Source organism: Plectropomus leopardus, chromosome 9 (genome assembly GCF_008729295.1).
Source record: "Plectropomus leopardus isolate mb chromosome 9, YSFRI_Pleo_2.0, whole genome shotgun sequence".
Classification (NCBI taxonomy): Eukaryota; Metazoa; Chordata; class Actinopteri; order Perciformes; family Serranidae; genus Plectropomus; species Plectropomus leopardus.
The window spans coordinates 28,905,502-28,921,886 of record NC_056471.1 but is presented as its reverse complement, the minus strand read 5'-3'; the positions used below and the strand labels follow the sequence as shown (position 1 = coordinate 28,921,886).

At 38.6% G+C, this 16,385-nt stretch overlaps 1 protein-coding gene across 8 annotated transcripts in view; it reads right to left on the bottom strand.

Moving 5' to 3' along the window:
• Positions 1-16,385, bottom strand: part of rapgef2b (Rap guanine nucleotide exchange factor 2b) — a 148,222-nt gene that overhangs the window by 84,117 nt on the left and 47,720 nt on the right. For all 8 annotated transcript variants that reach the window (XM_042493533.1, XM_042493539.1, XM_042493535.1 and 5 more), the window contains exon 4: positions 9,071-9,154. In XM_042493533.1, coding sequence (XP_042349467.1) covers positions 9,071-9,154 — 84 coding nt within the window. The remainder of the gene's footprint in view (positions 1-9,070; positions 9,155-16,385) is intronic.

Sequence of the window (16,385 nt, the reverse complement as noted above, 5' to 3'; positions counted from 1 at the left end):
GCTTTCCCGGTTTCACAGTGGCGACTGTAGCTCTCCAACATGGCCTATGGGAGAAGTTCCAGTTTGTTGTAATCTGCAACCTCATCGCTATATGCCACTAATTCCTCCACATTAGACCATTAAATACATCTGTCCCCAATGGCCTCAATTTATGTCACAGATTTTCTCTTAAAAATAAAAAGTAGCCCAATCAAAGCCAAGATAACCTGAATTTATTAAACAACACTGCTTCAGATCAAGAGAAGACATTATAAAAGCGACCGTGTGAAAATCAGTGGAGTGTCCCTTTAAATGTTGTTGCCTTTAAGGTCGAACAGCTCATGAACACAGTAAACTATTCAGCACTTTTAAGTTGAATTCCACATTTGAAGGAGTCACGCAAATTAAATGTTTCTCTCAGAGAAGCCAGTTCTACAGGCCAGTGGCCAAATTACGCTGGTACCTGTGCTCATTCGAGTCTCTACAGGCAATGAACCAGAAAAGTTATTTTAAGGTGTTTTAATCTAAAAAGAGGAAAACATTTCCCGTCACAGTTTTGAAATCATACGAAACTGTAGTAGACATGTTTCAACACCCCATGAGTAACCACATCAACCACGTAGCTAAACATGAAGTTTGCAGTTACAGTCAGTGTTGTTTTCCTCCACGTGAAGAGTAAAAATCAACCTTCAAACTTACTGCTAACCTTCTAAACTGAACATTACGATTATCTTGCCTCTGTGCTGGATTCAGAGTGCTGTCATTTCAATGTACACATTACTTGTCCTTAAAAAAAAAAAAACAACTTATCGCTGTCTGCTTCCACAGAACATACGAGCAATGCTGAAAAGAAATGAGTAAGATCTGTGTTTGCGCAATAAGAGAATAAATTATTACTGGATCAGTTTGTCATCTACAGTCACAGATGAGTCCGCCTGAGCTGCTGCCGGCTGTCAAGAAATGATTTGGTGCTTTACTGACCTTTTCTTCCAGCAGTTCACACAAACACGGCTGACATTCCTGCGCTAACTTGAATCCCCCGCAGCTGATATGTGCTGATTCAGTTAAGACTGGTGGTTTTAGTTTTCCAATACGAGGCTGATAATCAGGAAACTGTTCAGTGAATGCCCGGAGGTAAAGTCCTGACAGCAGCCAACTGATAGTGATGATAAATGTAGGCAGCAGCAGGGAAGTAAAACCAGACCGGGGTTAATGAAGTGTATATCAGGGTGGAAGCTAATACTTCCACACAGTGGGTATTTACTGATAATGTAACTAAAAATATTTTAACATGTTCCTTAGTAATTACATTATTGTATTAATTACATATATCTATATAATTACATAAATGCCGATGTTTTGGGAGAAAGAGGTGATTATTACATGCTTTGCCAAATTCTGTTTCTGTCCATTCCTAAAAAGTTGCACAGTTGCAGAAAACTGAGACTTGCAGCATCATCACATCTTATTTTTAGTAACAAATCATTTTTTAAATAACTCCTAAAACTCAAACATTTGCAACTTTTCTGTAGGAAAATTCGAACCCAACCAACAACTCTGTGTCAAATGCTGCAAAAATCTTCTTCATAAACCAAATTAAAATGTTTATTCTGACAAAGCATGCAGTTAGACTAATGCACAGTATGATAGTAAGTTTACAACCTGTAAAGATAACCACCCTATTTATTTTTTATTTTCTTCTGGTAAATAGACGCTCATTTTATCTATTGTTTGTTTCAATGTGTTTGTTTTGTTGGGGGCTCTTTTTTATTTTTGTCATTTTTTTAAACTCTGTTTCCTGCTGCCTTTTTGAAATTGCTTGATGAGTCACCTGAATAAAATACTAGCTATTGATGTTGATGTCTTTTCTGATTTTCATTTGTGGTGTGTTATAGTGGAAGACGGCCGACACAACAACATGACTACAACATGTCCTGCAACGTAGACCAATAAACAGGAGCACAAACTGTTGTTTCCACGCTACCACATGGCGAATCAAAAGAAATGATCTTTTTTTCATTATGTCAGAGGCAAACCAAATCAATCACACTTGCGGCCCCTTGTGTCACCCACGGCACTCAAATGTAGGTATGCTACACAGCCACACACTCACCCTGTTTCTTTTTCTATACAATGACAGAAGACAGAGCCTACATTCACCAATAAGTGATCACTCATTCACTCATTCAGCTTCATTCATAAAACTGTTATTACACATTAATATTTGTTGTTGGTGCTGCCGGGCAGAACAGACAGGTCCGTCTGATGCTTCATTGGTTTATGTCATGAAAGATGGCGGACTGTGATTGGTCTGTATCCAACGTGCAGTCTGCCAAAACACAGCAAAAATGGATCACATCACTGTGATCTCCTAATCTGACAAAAATCATCATCATGTTACCAGAACCTGACCTGATTCCCTTTAATTACATGTTTTACACAGCACATGCTTCTGCATGCTTTAAATCTGTGTCACCCGCTTACTAATATTTATTTATTTATTTGGGTTGTATTTGATTTCACGCTGGCCTCTGGGTTAAATAAGGCACAGAGCTTCTTCACTTAATGACTGAGTCATTGCTCTTCCCCCTGGATCACATCTCACTACAGCGGCCAGCGAGGGGCGGGGGAGCGCAGAGAGAGGAGCGCTGAGTGAATGATGGAAGCGTATCAGGTTTTCAACCTTGCTGCCAGAGTAGATACGAGCAGCCATTTCTGGGTAGGGCCTGTCTGAAACCCAATTCCACCACATCTTTAAAAGCTTCAGGAAGTCCCGCTGGAGTTCATTCAGTTCCTCATGTCACAACCAATTTCCCCTACCAGCTATTTTACCCTCACCATTTCTTTTTTTCTTTGTTGCTATGGCTATTAAAAAATCCATTAATAACAGATACCTTTTTTTTTTACAGGTATGGAGAGAGAAATGTAAACTGAAAGTGACGTCTGATTTTTAAAATGATACGACGGTTTAGGTTTTATGAGGCCGTTAATGTTGAAAAAACCTCAACATGTGAGCAACCAGTTAATATTTAAATATGTCACTTCTGAAGCACCTGTTGAAGCAGGAAGTATGACAGTTATGCATCCTCTTGTGATGTCAGATGGCTTACATTAAGAGCCTGTTTAAACCTGGTATTAACATACGTGTTGGGTGATCAGATCACTTGCGGACAGCTTGTAGTCTGTATCTTCATGCCTGGCTTTAAAATCCACATGCTTCTCGTGTGACCACTTGTGATGGGATCTAATTTCCTTGCTCCATATGCAATTAAATCCATACATCAATCAGTATGATCAGTTTTTAGCCTGCAGGAGGTTTATCATCCTATATACACACCTCAGTGCCAATTTATTGGTTTGCCTTAAGGCAAAAGACTGCAGGGGATTGTGCAGTGTTTCTCATACACTGATTTAATTGTGAACCTGCCAGAATATCAGTATTTTTGTTTTACCATTTAAAATGGGTAAAAATGGATTTCACTGTGGAGCTGCATGCAGCATATTGATTCACTTGGCCCCTCTGTTCCCCGCTCCCTCTCTCTGTATAACAAACTGTACAAAAATGAAGTTGTTAATTTGTGGACTCCTGTTTTAAAGTCTTGAGCTCAGGATTTTAGCTGTATCAATCCGGGATTATTTATAGCCAGATGTGATCCTATTTGTACAAGAGGGTGGAGCCGACTCAAAGACTGTGGTGACGCCTTACAGACAGTTGTCAGTCAAAGTGGCAATGCCCTTAAATATATGTAACTTTGAGCCTTAATAAAATGGAAATGTGTGAGTTACATAAAGGTATGTTTTAGCCTCACTTAAGCACAGCAGTGGGAAGTGGGGGCACGTCATCCATCTTTACATACAGTCTAGGGTCAAACCTGTGTAAAGGCAGCAACAGAAAGTTTTCTTTAACAACAGGGAGTCTGATAACAAAACTCAGATGTATGCTGAGTAGGCAATCTTTCAGTCTTGAAGAAGATAGTTACACACACATCACGTAGATCCTAGGATTGAAATGTTGTCATAAATAAACTTATGTGGCATGGAGTAAGTGCACAGGCATTACCTTTTTCCTCATGTACTATCTTTCAATGTGACCCCAGACACTTTCGTGTACAGACCGCTGAAAGAATGTGGCCATATGCAGCTCAGACCACCCCCAAATGCTGCCTGAGCGATCACATTTCAAGACATATTGAGGACAAAGTGGATGCATTCACGCCTGCACTTCAAGCTGTTCACTTAAGTCTAATTAACCAAGATGCATATTAATACCAGGTGCAAACAAGGCTTTAGACTGACACACTGTTATAAAGTTTCCACTGGCACTGTTACCATGGAAAAGCCATGCAACCACTATGATGAAAAAATGGTCATTAATTCCTTTTTCCGTCTTGATTTGAAAATTTACACCATTTTATTATTTCGAGTGCTGAGTTAGTTTCATGACCGAGCCCTCCTTGAAAACTTGAACCAGAAATGTGTCATTTTGTGTGTGTCATTTCAAAAATGTCTTCTTGTCACCGGGGAAATAAGCCTCGCTTCATTTCCCCTCAAGAATGATGTTTTTAATGCGGCAGACATACAAGGGCGGTGGCAGAGGCTGGAACAGAGTGCTAACTAGAGAGCTTTATCTTTATCTTTCCACAGTGATTGTGTTGATTTATTGTGCTGTGGACTTATCAGATCATATCGTCATCGGGCACTACTTAACATGTTAACACTACTTAACATGGGCTTTATATGTGCTGGCTGTGTGTTATTGACACGCCTCTGTGGTCAAGATTGGCCACTAAAACCTCTTGGTTTAGGTTATGAGAAAAATCACAGTCATGGTTAAAAGAAACCTTGGTGGGATACTGGATGCAAGCTTTGTTCACCCAACCACACACCTGACATCTTCTCTAGGAGGTTTTACGATGCTGCAACAACATCATGTTACTTCCACCTTTGCTTCTGAGAGGACGGTCGATATTCACACAATCACAAGAGGTTGCTTGTCAAGAAAATGTCAAAATTGTTGTCAAAAACAAGCAGTGCTGTCATTTTTCTGGTGAGGACAGTCCCAAGTCTGACAGTGTGTAAGTCTGAGTGCATTTAAGGTTAACTTCTGTATTTTTCGACCTGGACCCTGTTTTCAAACTTTTTAGTGTTTCTAAGTGACTAATTGGAACAACAGTTTCTGTAATTGGTCCAGTATTATGAGAGACTGCTGCAGCTGCCACCCACAAACAGGGCTGCAGTGTAACCACCATCATCAATTTACATCCACTAAAAGTTAGAGTTTGCACAGTATAGTTGTTGTTTTTAGGGGGGAAATTGGCCGATATCTGAAATGCTGATATAAAAACAACTCTGATGATGTAATCAATATGTTCACTTTTTTTCTCCACCTTATTTTAGTGATCATCAAGTCTCTTCTGGAGTGGAATTAGAATAATATTTTGCATACTCTTATTGTGATCTCCCACCAGCTGATGGAGACATAAAATAGAAAGCTCTTCAATGTATGTGATTTTTATTCTTCTGAAAAATAAGAAACAAACTTCAACTTAGGGTTGATGTTTTAAACATGTTCTCTTTGTCAGTAAAATATATGTGTATGTGTGCGTGTGTGTTGGTTTGTCATATCAACAGATATCAACATGTTGGCTAATTCCGATATTTTATCTTAAAGCCAATATCTGCTAACACCAATGACTTGCTGATATTATTGTGCATCCCTACATGCTTGTTTTTGTCGCTGACAGACTTAGACTGTAATTCTAAGTGTCGGGCAACCTTATGGAAAAAATCTCAAAAGAAATCCAGGTTGAAAAATACCAAAGTTAACTTTAAATACAAAAGGAGGTTGTATGGGCTGCTGACTGATACATGCACCACTGTACATGCAGAAGTCCTGTTGTTTCTGTGGCTTTCGTGTCAGTGTGTTGATCTAGCTGTTGCCATGCTCCCTAACACTGAGTTCCCAAGTCAAATTCTTCTGTTTTATATTGTGATTTAAACAATACTGTTCTCATTTTGTGCATCATGTATATAATTCAGTGCAGTTGACAGAGACAAGACTGTCTTGTGCAATGCAGTTGTCATCCCTCTCAACAAAAGTGAGCTAATTATCAACCACACACAGTCCCATGCAGCACACTGGACCCCTGCACAGACCTCCTTGCAACATATGCTTAGTAAACATTTTCAGAGCCCTGTCTTCCCCAGCGACTGCGGTCGGGCATTAACTTTAATCTGCCAATACCTGCAAATCCCCCTCCGGCATCCCACACACACATTTTTCACCTTGGCAAAACTGAAAAGGTTATATTTGAGCAGCTTTGTGTCACATTTCCGATCAAGTCTTCCGTTTTAAATGCCTCCCACGTTCATGTGAATCCAGAGAATGACCACAGCCGACCCCCGCAGAGCTGCCAGGACAGCTCTGCTCCGCGGGCTAAAGTGACGGCGCCCGAGTGCTCCTAGTGTCCGTAGGTGTGTGTTATGCAAGCCTAATGGATGAAAAAGATCATTGTTTTCAAGACGCCCACAGAGATGGTTCATGTAACAGATCCACTTGTGAAATCGCAGCTTTTTAACATTTGAGTCTTGGCTTTAGAGGTGGTGATCACTGCTGTGAGCGGATGGCTGAGAGCTGGAGAGGGAAACATGAATCTTAAGTCCTCTGAGGGTGTCGTAGATAATTATTATCCAGCCCGGAGAGAGGGCTCTGCTGACAAACTGGATCTCTGTATACGTTCATACATTACATGTAAATCATGGAGATGTTTCCAGTGATTTCGAAAAATTTTATGAATCTCAACAAAATAAGATTATAATTTCCCTTCAATGCTGCTGAGACTGAAATCAAAATAGCTGATTGCTATTCAGGACATTAAAAATCGAACTACTTTCACTCCCCCTATTTAGCATTAATATGCAGAAATAAATGGCAGGCGTACACTCTTATGCATTTATATGCAGCTAAAAGAGCTGCTAAAATACAGCAGGGGTTTCCACATGTTCATTTATTTGTGGCAACTAAATCATCTGGCCCCACAAATAGATTTTTGTAGCTGGACGGGTTATTAGGAATGTTATTGGAATATATATGGAATTGGGTTACTTATAGCGCACTTTGGGCAAAGAAGGCACAGCAGAACGTCATGTGGATTGAAAAACCATTCATCCTGCTGGGTCTAAACATGTACTTTCACTTACAAACAGCTCCTCTCATCATTGATGTTATCTGATCAGTTGGAAACGAATCAATAGACCAAATATCCACCGAGCGAGTGACAAAGTGCTGCTGAGGGGAAAAAACAAGAACTCAAGGTGAGCTCCGCCTACTGCATCGCACTCATGGACCCGCAAAATGTCCAAATTTAAAGAGATGATACAAAGACTCACACAGGCATCTAAATGATGCAAATAAATAAATAAACAATATATACAAACAATAATATTAATAAATAAAATGAAGAAACCTGCTGTCTATAACATCAAAATACGCAAATACTTTTGAAATTGGTGCTACATGACCACAGAAAAAAAAGAGAATTAGGTCTGTGACATTTGCTTTTGCTCAAGAGGTAGTCATCTACTTACAACTACATGAAAGTGTGATAAAAACCCTTCAGTCAGTGTTTATATACTGAAATCTAGGAATCTATGCGGATGTACAGGAGACTTTTATTTTGAAGGGTACAGGTCAAAACGTCTGGTGGGGTCAACGCTTTTGATATGTTTCCACGTTTTCTTACGCTTTCATAAGTGTTGGTAACATGTTTCTACAGTGGTAAATATGTTCTGGTGTGAATGGAAAATGTTTTTGAAGTTTAAGAGGAAGTTTAGCATTCATATAATTTTAACAGCTGGATGTTTTGCAATACCACTTGCTTTATTTCCTCTTTTCAAAAGAGAGTTTTTGCTGGGGAGGATTGCCTTTATTCTTTATTCTGTTATTCTTTGTATTCTCATGACACTTGTGAAGCTAAGCTACTTTAAACAAGGGTAAAGTGAATGTTGTGATATTTTTACATTTTGGAGCTAAAGTCTTAATTATTTTTATATGTAAATCTGCTTTTTATGAGAGACGTGTTTAGAGACCTGAGTAGCAGCAAGGGTAGCTTGCATGCTAAAGTTTACTGCAGAGTTTTTTGTGACTCTGTTTATAGTGTTAAAGATGCAGTATTTGTGCAAGACAAATGTTCAACATGCTTTGTTTCTCTACAGTTGCAGGTATGTGGGTTTCTGCGCGCCTATTTTTCTGTTGTAACATTTTCAGAAAGACTTTATTTTGTCTTTTAAGAGAATTTCGTGTATGTTTTTTGAAACATCAGGGTGCATTTGAGGCTGCCTTCTTTCATCTCCTCCTGTTTAGGACTTTTCCTTAGGGAGGCACAGAGAGCATTTATGCAGGAGAGTCGCTTTGTTTCTCCAGAATTGCAGGAAAGTTATGCTGATGCCATCTCTGGTGCCGTGCAATAAAATGCAAGACACCAACCGAGCTTCGATCTCTTAGCCAAGAGAAGTAATATCAAGGTTTGGATTATACCAGCAAGTAGTGCAAATTGAAATCGTGTACCAATTTGCAGCCCAATATTTGAGATCAGCATATTAACATTTTATTCACTGGTTGGAAGAAAATCATAAATTTGCTACTTTTTGGAAATAAAAGTTGCAAAACTCCTGAGTCAGCAGCAGCGGTCTCTTTCCCCTGAGTTATTTTCTTCTCTGACAACATAAATAAAATCTATTGTGAGACAAAAAGCAATTACTGGATTTAAACTTCTCCTCTTGAGAAATCAACAACGAGCAGGTGTGTCCTTTGTAACCTCAACCCTTGCAAACAATGTTTGAAAATAAGCTAATTTGGATAAAGGGCATCACCCCTGTTTACTTGTCTGGATAAGAGCATGTTGATAGGAGGGGAAACAAACTTTTTTGAGATAGTATAAATTAAAATTGGATTTCTCCCGCCAGAGCAGAATAAGCTTTTTATCTCCCTATGTGTCTTTTCAAATATGCTTTGAAAGGAGGAAGCTGCTCAGATGTTCATGCCGAGATAAAGCCTTAAAAAACCCCGAACCAAAATGGCCGATGTTCTTACCTGCTTCTGGGCAGGAACATGGACTCCTTGATGAAGACGGAGCCGGACAACAGGATGTACCAGCAGCTTCCGATATCGTCAGGACTGCAAGACAGAAAGAGACACACAATGAAGACAAATTATCATAGAATGCAAATGATGATTATCAAAACAAAACGACTCTAAGTTGATGTTAATTCTGCAGTTTAAGAGCAATATTTGTGAATTGGAACATTTAAAAACAAATCACACAATAAGACAAACAAAAAGACTGATTGAAGCAGCTGTTGACCAAAAGCTCGTGTGTTAAGTGTGTTAAATTACTGCTGGAGTCTGGCTCTGAAGACAGCGGTAACAGCAGTTATCGCTGTCTGACAGCAAGTTAAAGCTGTGAAAATAATCGAATTATAGTGTACTGTAAAACCGACGTTGATTGTTTTAGGTGGGACTTCTTTTTACATGGCTAAAATACATTTTACTGCTGAACCTTCTACAACAGGTCATTCCTTAGCTTCCACGTCAAACTCCTGCCAGCCTGCTTCTCTAAACTGGTTTCACGTCTGCTAACATCGACTGTAAGTAATACACTGACTACCAAAGGAACTAATACAAACCCCACTTCAAAAAAAAACCCCAAACTATCCCTTGAAGAAAAACTGCCAAAATGTCAATAACTTCTGCCATGCTTCTAATCCAATCTAAATGCATTTAAAAGACACATTTAAACAGAGGTCGACCAAATTGCCGTATACCAATAAAACATTCTAAAAAATATATTAAATAGCACAAATATCATAAAATAGGACATAAAAAATAAATAAAAATGAATATTTTTTTTTTATTTAAAGGTCTCTGGTCCTTTAGGAATACAAAGAGCATCAACTTTAGCTTTGAGAAATTGTGATGGGCATTTACTATTTTCTGACATTTGTCAGACCTAACTATTTATATATAAATTTAGAAGAAAATCTTTTATTGCAGTCCCACTTTCTATGTTTGCTTGATCTACACGGTGACATGCAGCTTTTGCGATTTAATGCATCAGCTAACTGCTCACTGTGCCAAATACAGATAAAAAAGTAAAAAGAAGAAAACATGAGGAAGACACTGTGTTAGAGAGCGAGAGAGAACTATGAATGAACTGAGGAATCATCTCTCATCCTCCCACACCCATGGCCCTGCTGAAACACACAGACGAGGAAATTGGGCATCGCAGACGAAGTAAACTCGAGCTGACCCCTGGATGATGTAGCTGGCTGTCAGGTTCTTACAACATGACTGGTAAACAAACACACACACACACAGACACAAGCATCCACCACACTTATGCAGCACTTTTGGCAGTTTAATCTAAATTACAGACACTTTTTCAGGTATTACGTGGCATTACTGGTGAACCGGGGGCCTTATTAAGGAACTTCAAAGACTCGACGGAGGCGAGTTTGCATCCAGATAAACAACTTGCTAAATACGAAATTCAGAAATTAAATTAACGCTGTCAGAGTTAATAATGCATGCTGGTAATTTCTGAAGGAGAACAGCTTTTTTTAATGTATCAGTTTTGTTTACTTGCTCACATCGCTTATCTCAGGACTTTCATGGCGATCAGAGGGATTGCAAACAGATAATCTCATGAGGCGGAGATACATTGAGTCTTCTGCGCTTAGTACATGCAGGATTATCAAAGAGGTCATGTATGTTAATGTAAACAAATGCCATGTACACAGATAAAGAAGTTAATGCTTGCCTTTACTTAAATGCAACAGGCCGGAGGGCTCGGGGGACAAATATAACATATGCAATCTTTGTGCAGGTCAGTTCAAATATCACGGAGGGAACTGCTTTAGTCATTTTACCTGGATTTAAATAGAGGATTCTGTGAGTTTTTACTTAATTCTGAAATTATCTTTTTTACACAAGTAATCGTGGATTAAAAAAGAAATTCCCCTTAGACATCAAAGATGTCATGTTACAGCCCTGTGACAGTAAGAGGAAGCAGAAATCTAGAGAGGGAAGTATTCTCATGACATAACACTGATACCATCTGTGTCAGGTGCTGGGAATTCAACATGAGCACTGAAGTTTCAACAGCAGTGGACAGAAAAAGGCATGTCGAATAAAAACTGCGTTCATATAACTTAATTTCAACTTAAGTTGCACTAAGACCGGAAAAGTTTGGATTATTTTTACCAGATTGTATGATTTATTATTCTCGAACACAACAGAGATTCTACATGTTTACATGCTTGATCAGTTTCGTGTTCCCTGTGTCTCTAGTTGTACTTGAAATCACCACAAAGACGATAGCCAACGGCCAACCAGCACGTGTGTTCTGCACCTGCATGAGAGGATAACCCTCCATAGCAGATAGAGTAACTACATACTGGACGCCAAGATGGTGCATACGCCAAAAAAGCTCTAACTTCTGCTCCTACTTCTGCAGCATGCAGTACACTGAACATGTGCAGTAGCGTTTCGCCTGCTGGCTTTGGCCGCTCTACTGATAGATACTGTGATGATGTCTCAGATTTCGAGGAAATGTTTACAAATATTAAAACTCCAAGAATCAAAAATCCCTCACAGAAAGAGTCAGTTAATTTAACTTGTTTGGAGTCTGCGGCGTCCTGTCAACAGTTTTACAGACATGGTGGTGGACACGATGGTGGTCTTTGGAGCTTTTTTGGCTGCGGGGGATTTTTTGCTGCAATACTGCGAGTGGCCGCTGGAAAAAAACATTGGAATCAAGGCAGAGTGGCAGTCCTGGGGGCCGTGATTTCTCTCACAGATGGGCTCCACCCTTTCCGAAGCCAATTCAACAAATCAGCCAAATAAAAGACGACAAGGGCCAACAAGGGCCGACAAGGGCCAACGGTGTGGGACACGCAGCAAAAATTAGGGTGACAGATGCTCACTGACAAACCAACACTGACCAATCAGCCCCAGTTGAGTTCCTCATCAAATTTCTCATGCAATGAAACAAATAAATTACAGAAACAAACTTTTTTAAAAACAGTAAAGATTGTTTTTGAAAGTTTTTTTTAAAAAAAGAGGTGAGAGAACCATTTTTGCTGCATTCTGATCAGTCTGCATCAGTTCAGGTGTTACCGTTAAGCTTCACTCGAGGGTGCGAAAACCTGTAATTATCTTTGCATCAATTTGACCAGAAATTCAAATGGTTGTTTGTCTCTGTGAAGCCTCCCATCTGTGTGTTTACCAGTTTGCTCTTGAAATAGTCGCCTCATCACAGAAACAGAACGTCTGCTCATCACGCTGAAATCAGACCTTGTACTCGGAGGTGCTCGGGTGGTAATAAGGCAGCAGCTTGCGTGATTATCGCCAAACATTTTCACCTGGTCTGAGAGACTTTTCAAATTGAAACCAGAGGGGGGAAAGAAAAGCTAAAATCAACACCCAGTCAGCATGGTCGCACTGGTTTGTGCTTACAGAAAGGTAAAGGATGAGTGCACTTATTATAAACCCGCCCACACACACACAAATATTCACACCAAGCCTCACTGTGCTGACTGAGTTTTTTTTCTAATCACTGAGAACAAAGTCTACTCCTCCTCTCCACACTTTCCTTGCAGAACTAATGAGACTGTAGACAGCACACCCTACTGACACACTGCAAAATCCTCCAACGGCATCCACTCTCCTTTTCCCTCTGCTCATCTCCACCCGCCTCCCTCCAGACTCCTTCCATCTTTTTATGCTTCTTCCTCGTGTTCGGAGATGACACGAATGAAATGCTCAATTATTAATTGCTGGCACGCAGATGCACGGAGCGAGGGGAGCACCTCGAATGGCTGAGGAGGAGGAGGAGGAGGAAGAGAAGATACCAAAAAGTAGGAGATAGGAGACTCTTATGCGCCACGACAGCTTGACTGAACTGGGTCACGCGTACTGAAAGCGATCGTCAAACGCTAAACATCATCCACCAAAACGCCCTCGGGAAGCCTTTAGCAGCGGGGGAATCGGGTTATATGAGAGCCACGGAGGCGGTGGAAGGAGGTAAAATGACGCGGGACGAGTGACTATAGCATCAAGAGTTTTCGTGAAATAAGGATCCAACTTTTGCAAAATCAAGAGTTTTATTTAAGAATGAATGGCCCCTTTTTTTAAGTGTGAAACTGAGTCACGCTTGGCTGTCAGAAACTTGTTTGGTAGACTTAGACGTTCACTTAGAATGTTTTACTTTTAGATTTACTTCCCTTTAACCCCTTCAGACCTGATAAATTGCCTTTTTAAATAAAGGGAGGCAAAGAGCAACTTTAGAAGAAATAACTTGAAAAAAAGTTAGAATGTTGAAAATTAGCAACAAAAAAAGGGAAATTTACCAGAAAAAAGGTTTAAAAATCATTATTTTCTGTAACACAATTTAAAATGTGTAATTATGGTAAATATAAATATAGTAATAGTTAAAACCATTTTAACCAGTTTTTTCCCTTCTTTTAAAAATATTTTTTTCAAATCAACTATTTTCTTGCAATTTCTGGAAGTAATATTATGGTTTGTTTTTTTTTAAACCAAGCTGCTCATTGTGTTTTTTCCCATGTATTTGCAAGTATTTGAGTTCAGAGTCTTTGGACTGATGACATTGCTCGAACATTACAAAACAAAGGAGGCGTGTCATAAAAGTATGACCATTTTAACTTGTTATTGTTGTAATGTTTTCACCATGAAACTCTCAAGAGACTCTCGACGCCACAATGGTGTTGTGACATTATGAAATAAAACATTCATACCACTTTTGCAAACGTCCAATTGTCCTTTGTTTTTGTTTTTCAAAATCTAAGGCTTAAAAAAGCTCAGGAGAGGGGCTGTGAGAGGACAAAGAGGTTACTGGTTGATGTTAAGGATTCACACAGTTTGAATACAATAGAAGATTTGGAAACAGCATGTTTGGGGATTTTGCTCAACACCAACATACTGTGTCTTCCTCTCCCAATCTTTGAGTTTATTTCAATAGAGAAACACTGTGCTTTTCCTTATTTACTGCCATATTAAGATAATGTTACAATGTCAGATATTAATGTCACATGGGTAAAAGTTTCAAATAATGAGGTAAACATACAGTATTTAAGAGTAAAAAACGCATTCTGTTTTCTTTACGGATCATACTCTTGCTGGAACATGTCCAATTGTGTTTTGAAGCTTTTATTGGTGATTTTTCACCGTAGAAATTTGCTGCTATACTCTGTTACAGTCATATAGTCGGCCTTCATCACCATTAGTTCTTTGATGTCAGTTTAGTGTGTCTGAGCCTTTGAGACACCTTGTCAGCATGATTTTTTTACATTAAGTATGCAACTTTAAGTCACATATATGATGTGACAACGCCATTCACGGGGCGCTAATTCTTTAGATGCAAACCATTACTTGAGCATTGTCATAAGGTTTCCTATGAACCATTGTATAAGGATGCACTGACTTACGACAGGATCTTAAGTAACAAGTTCTAGAATAGAGCTGTAGCAAATATCAATGAATCAATTAAAAGGTCAATTATTAAATTGATTACCAACAAATCTGAAGTATTTTTTTAGGAAGAAAAAGTAAAAATTCTCTGATTGCAGTTTCTTAAATGTGATTTTTTCCTTTAACAGTGAAGTGTATATTTTTGGGTTATGGAAAAAATAAGACAATTGAGAGTGTTATAATTGGTTTGGGAAACACTGATCAACATTTTTTCACCATTTTTTGACATTTTACAGACCAAACAAGTAAACGAATATTGAGAAAATAATTGACAGATGATCGACAAGTTAGTTGCTGCCCTAGTCTGACGCTCCGTATTAAAAAACTCAAATTCTGCTGTTCCAGACCACGTCACTTCAGATGCGCTAGATTGCATTTCTGCCATTTTTTTGGCATTTTGACTAATTTATGGTGCCTCTATTGCAGATGCGTGGTAGATGAGTAATGATGCCATGTCAGCACTGAATGTACTGTTATTCTATAATCCGACTGGTTACTGAGATGTGATGAGTTTTTCAGTTACATCTTCCTCTGAGTTTCCTCATCTGCCCTCCCGTGACATTATTTCTGAAGGCCAGCAGCTTCACAGTGTGCCGGGAGCTGCACGTGGGGGACAACTTTCCGACAGCTGCACGGGAGCGTCGCTCTGAACCTCGGCCAGGGGTTAAAATATCACTGTGTGCTAACTGCTCTTCTTTAGTATTGTCATCATCTTTTTTTTTTGTTTCTTAATAAATATAACAGCAAACAGGGGAATAACATCAAGTTTAGTCAAAGAACAGCTGGTTTATGGATTGCCGCATCTAATTGTTTCACTGATGGATGTTTGATGTGTTTTTGTTTTTCTCTCCAGGCAACAGCTTGTTTGACTTGGACTGATGTAGTGCACCGACAAGAGACAAATTCTTCTTCTTCCTCTTTTAATAATTCCAATCAAAACATATACTGCAGCTCTGTAGGAGTAAAATGGGATTTCAGCATGACGGTCACACAGGGTGACATGTGTAGGAGCTAAATCTCACATGCATAAAAAAGGAAAGAGAAATTAACCCTTGGTTGTTGTTTCTGTAACAGTGAAAATTAGATGACATTATTCTATTGTTAATCAAGTTACTCACAAGAAACAAACTGAAATACATGATAAGCAGAAGAATTGTCAAACCTTTAAGACAGGCAGACTTGGCTTTAAATTTCTCATAGCAAAAAGAAAATAAAAGAAACCAAAAACTGTATTAAATGTACAGCTGCAACTTAATGATTTTGCTTGATAGGTCATAACATATTATTATGAATAATTTAAAGATGATCTTATGCCTTGACTTGAAAAATCATAATCCAGATGTAAGGGAGAATGCTTGTTTAGTACAGACCCCAGCAAAAAATATATTTTTTTCTTTTTTTTTTTTACAGTGAAAACTAAATGCAAACTAATATCACAATATCTTTTAAAATAATTGCAGTATGATTTTTTTTTCATATTGTGCAGATTTATCAGTTAACTTGACGGTTATTTTTTAAACAAGGATTTGTAAATATTGGTCAAAAAAGGGTAAAAAAAAAAACAAACAAAAAAAAAAACTTCAGAGTCCAAGGTGACCTTTTCTAGTTTTGTCAGACCATCAAAAGTTAAAAATATTCAGTCTGTCAGAGAGGAGAAAAACGGTTGCCAATTAATTTTCTTTTCCTGACTGACTAATAATAGGATGGGCATTTTTAATAACTTCCATATATGAGGACTAACATTCAGTTTTTATAGAGTGCTCAAGTACTTACAAAAAACCCTAACATAATAGAACAGTAATGTAAATTGGCCAAAAATGGAAAACAAGTTTAAATTCTAAATAGTAAAAAAAAAAAA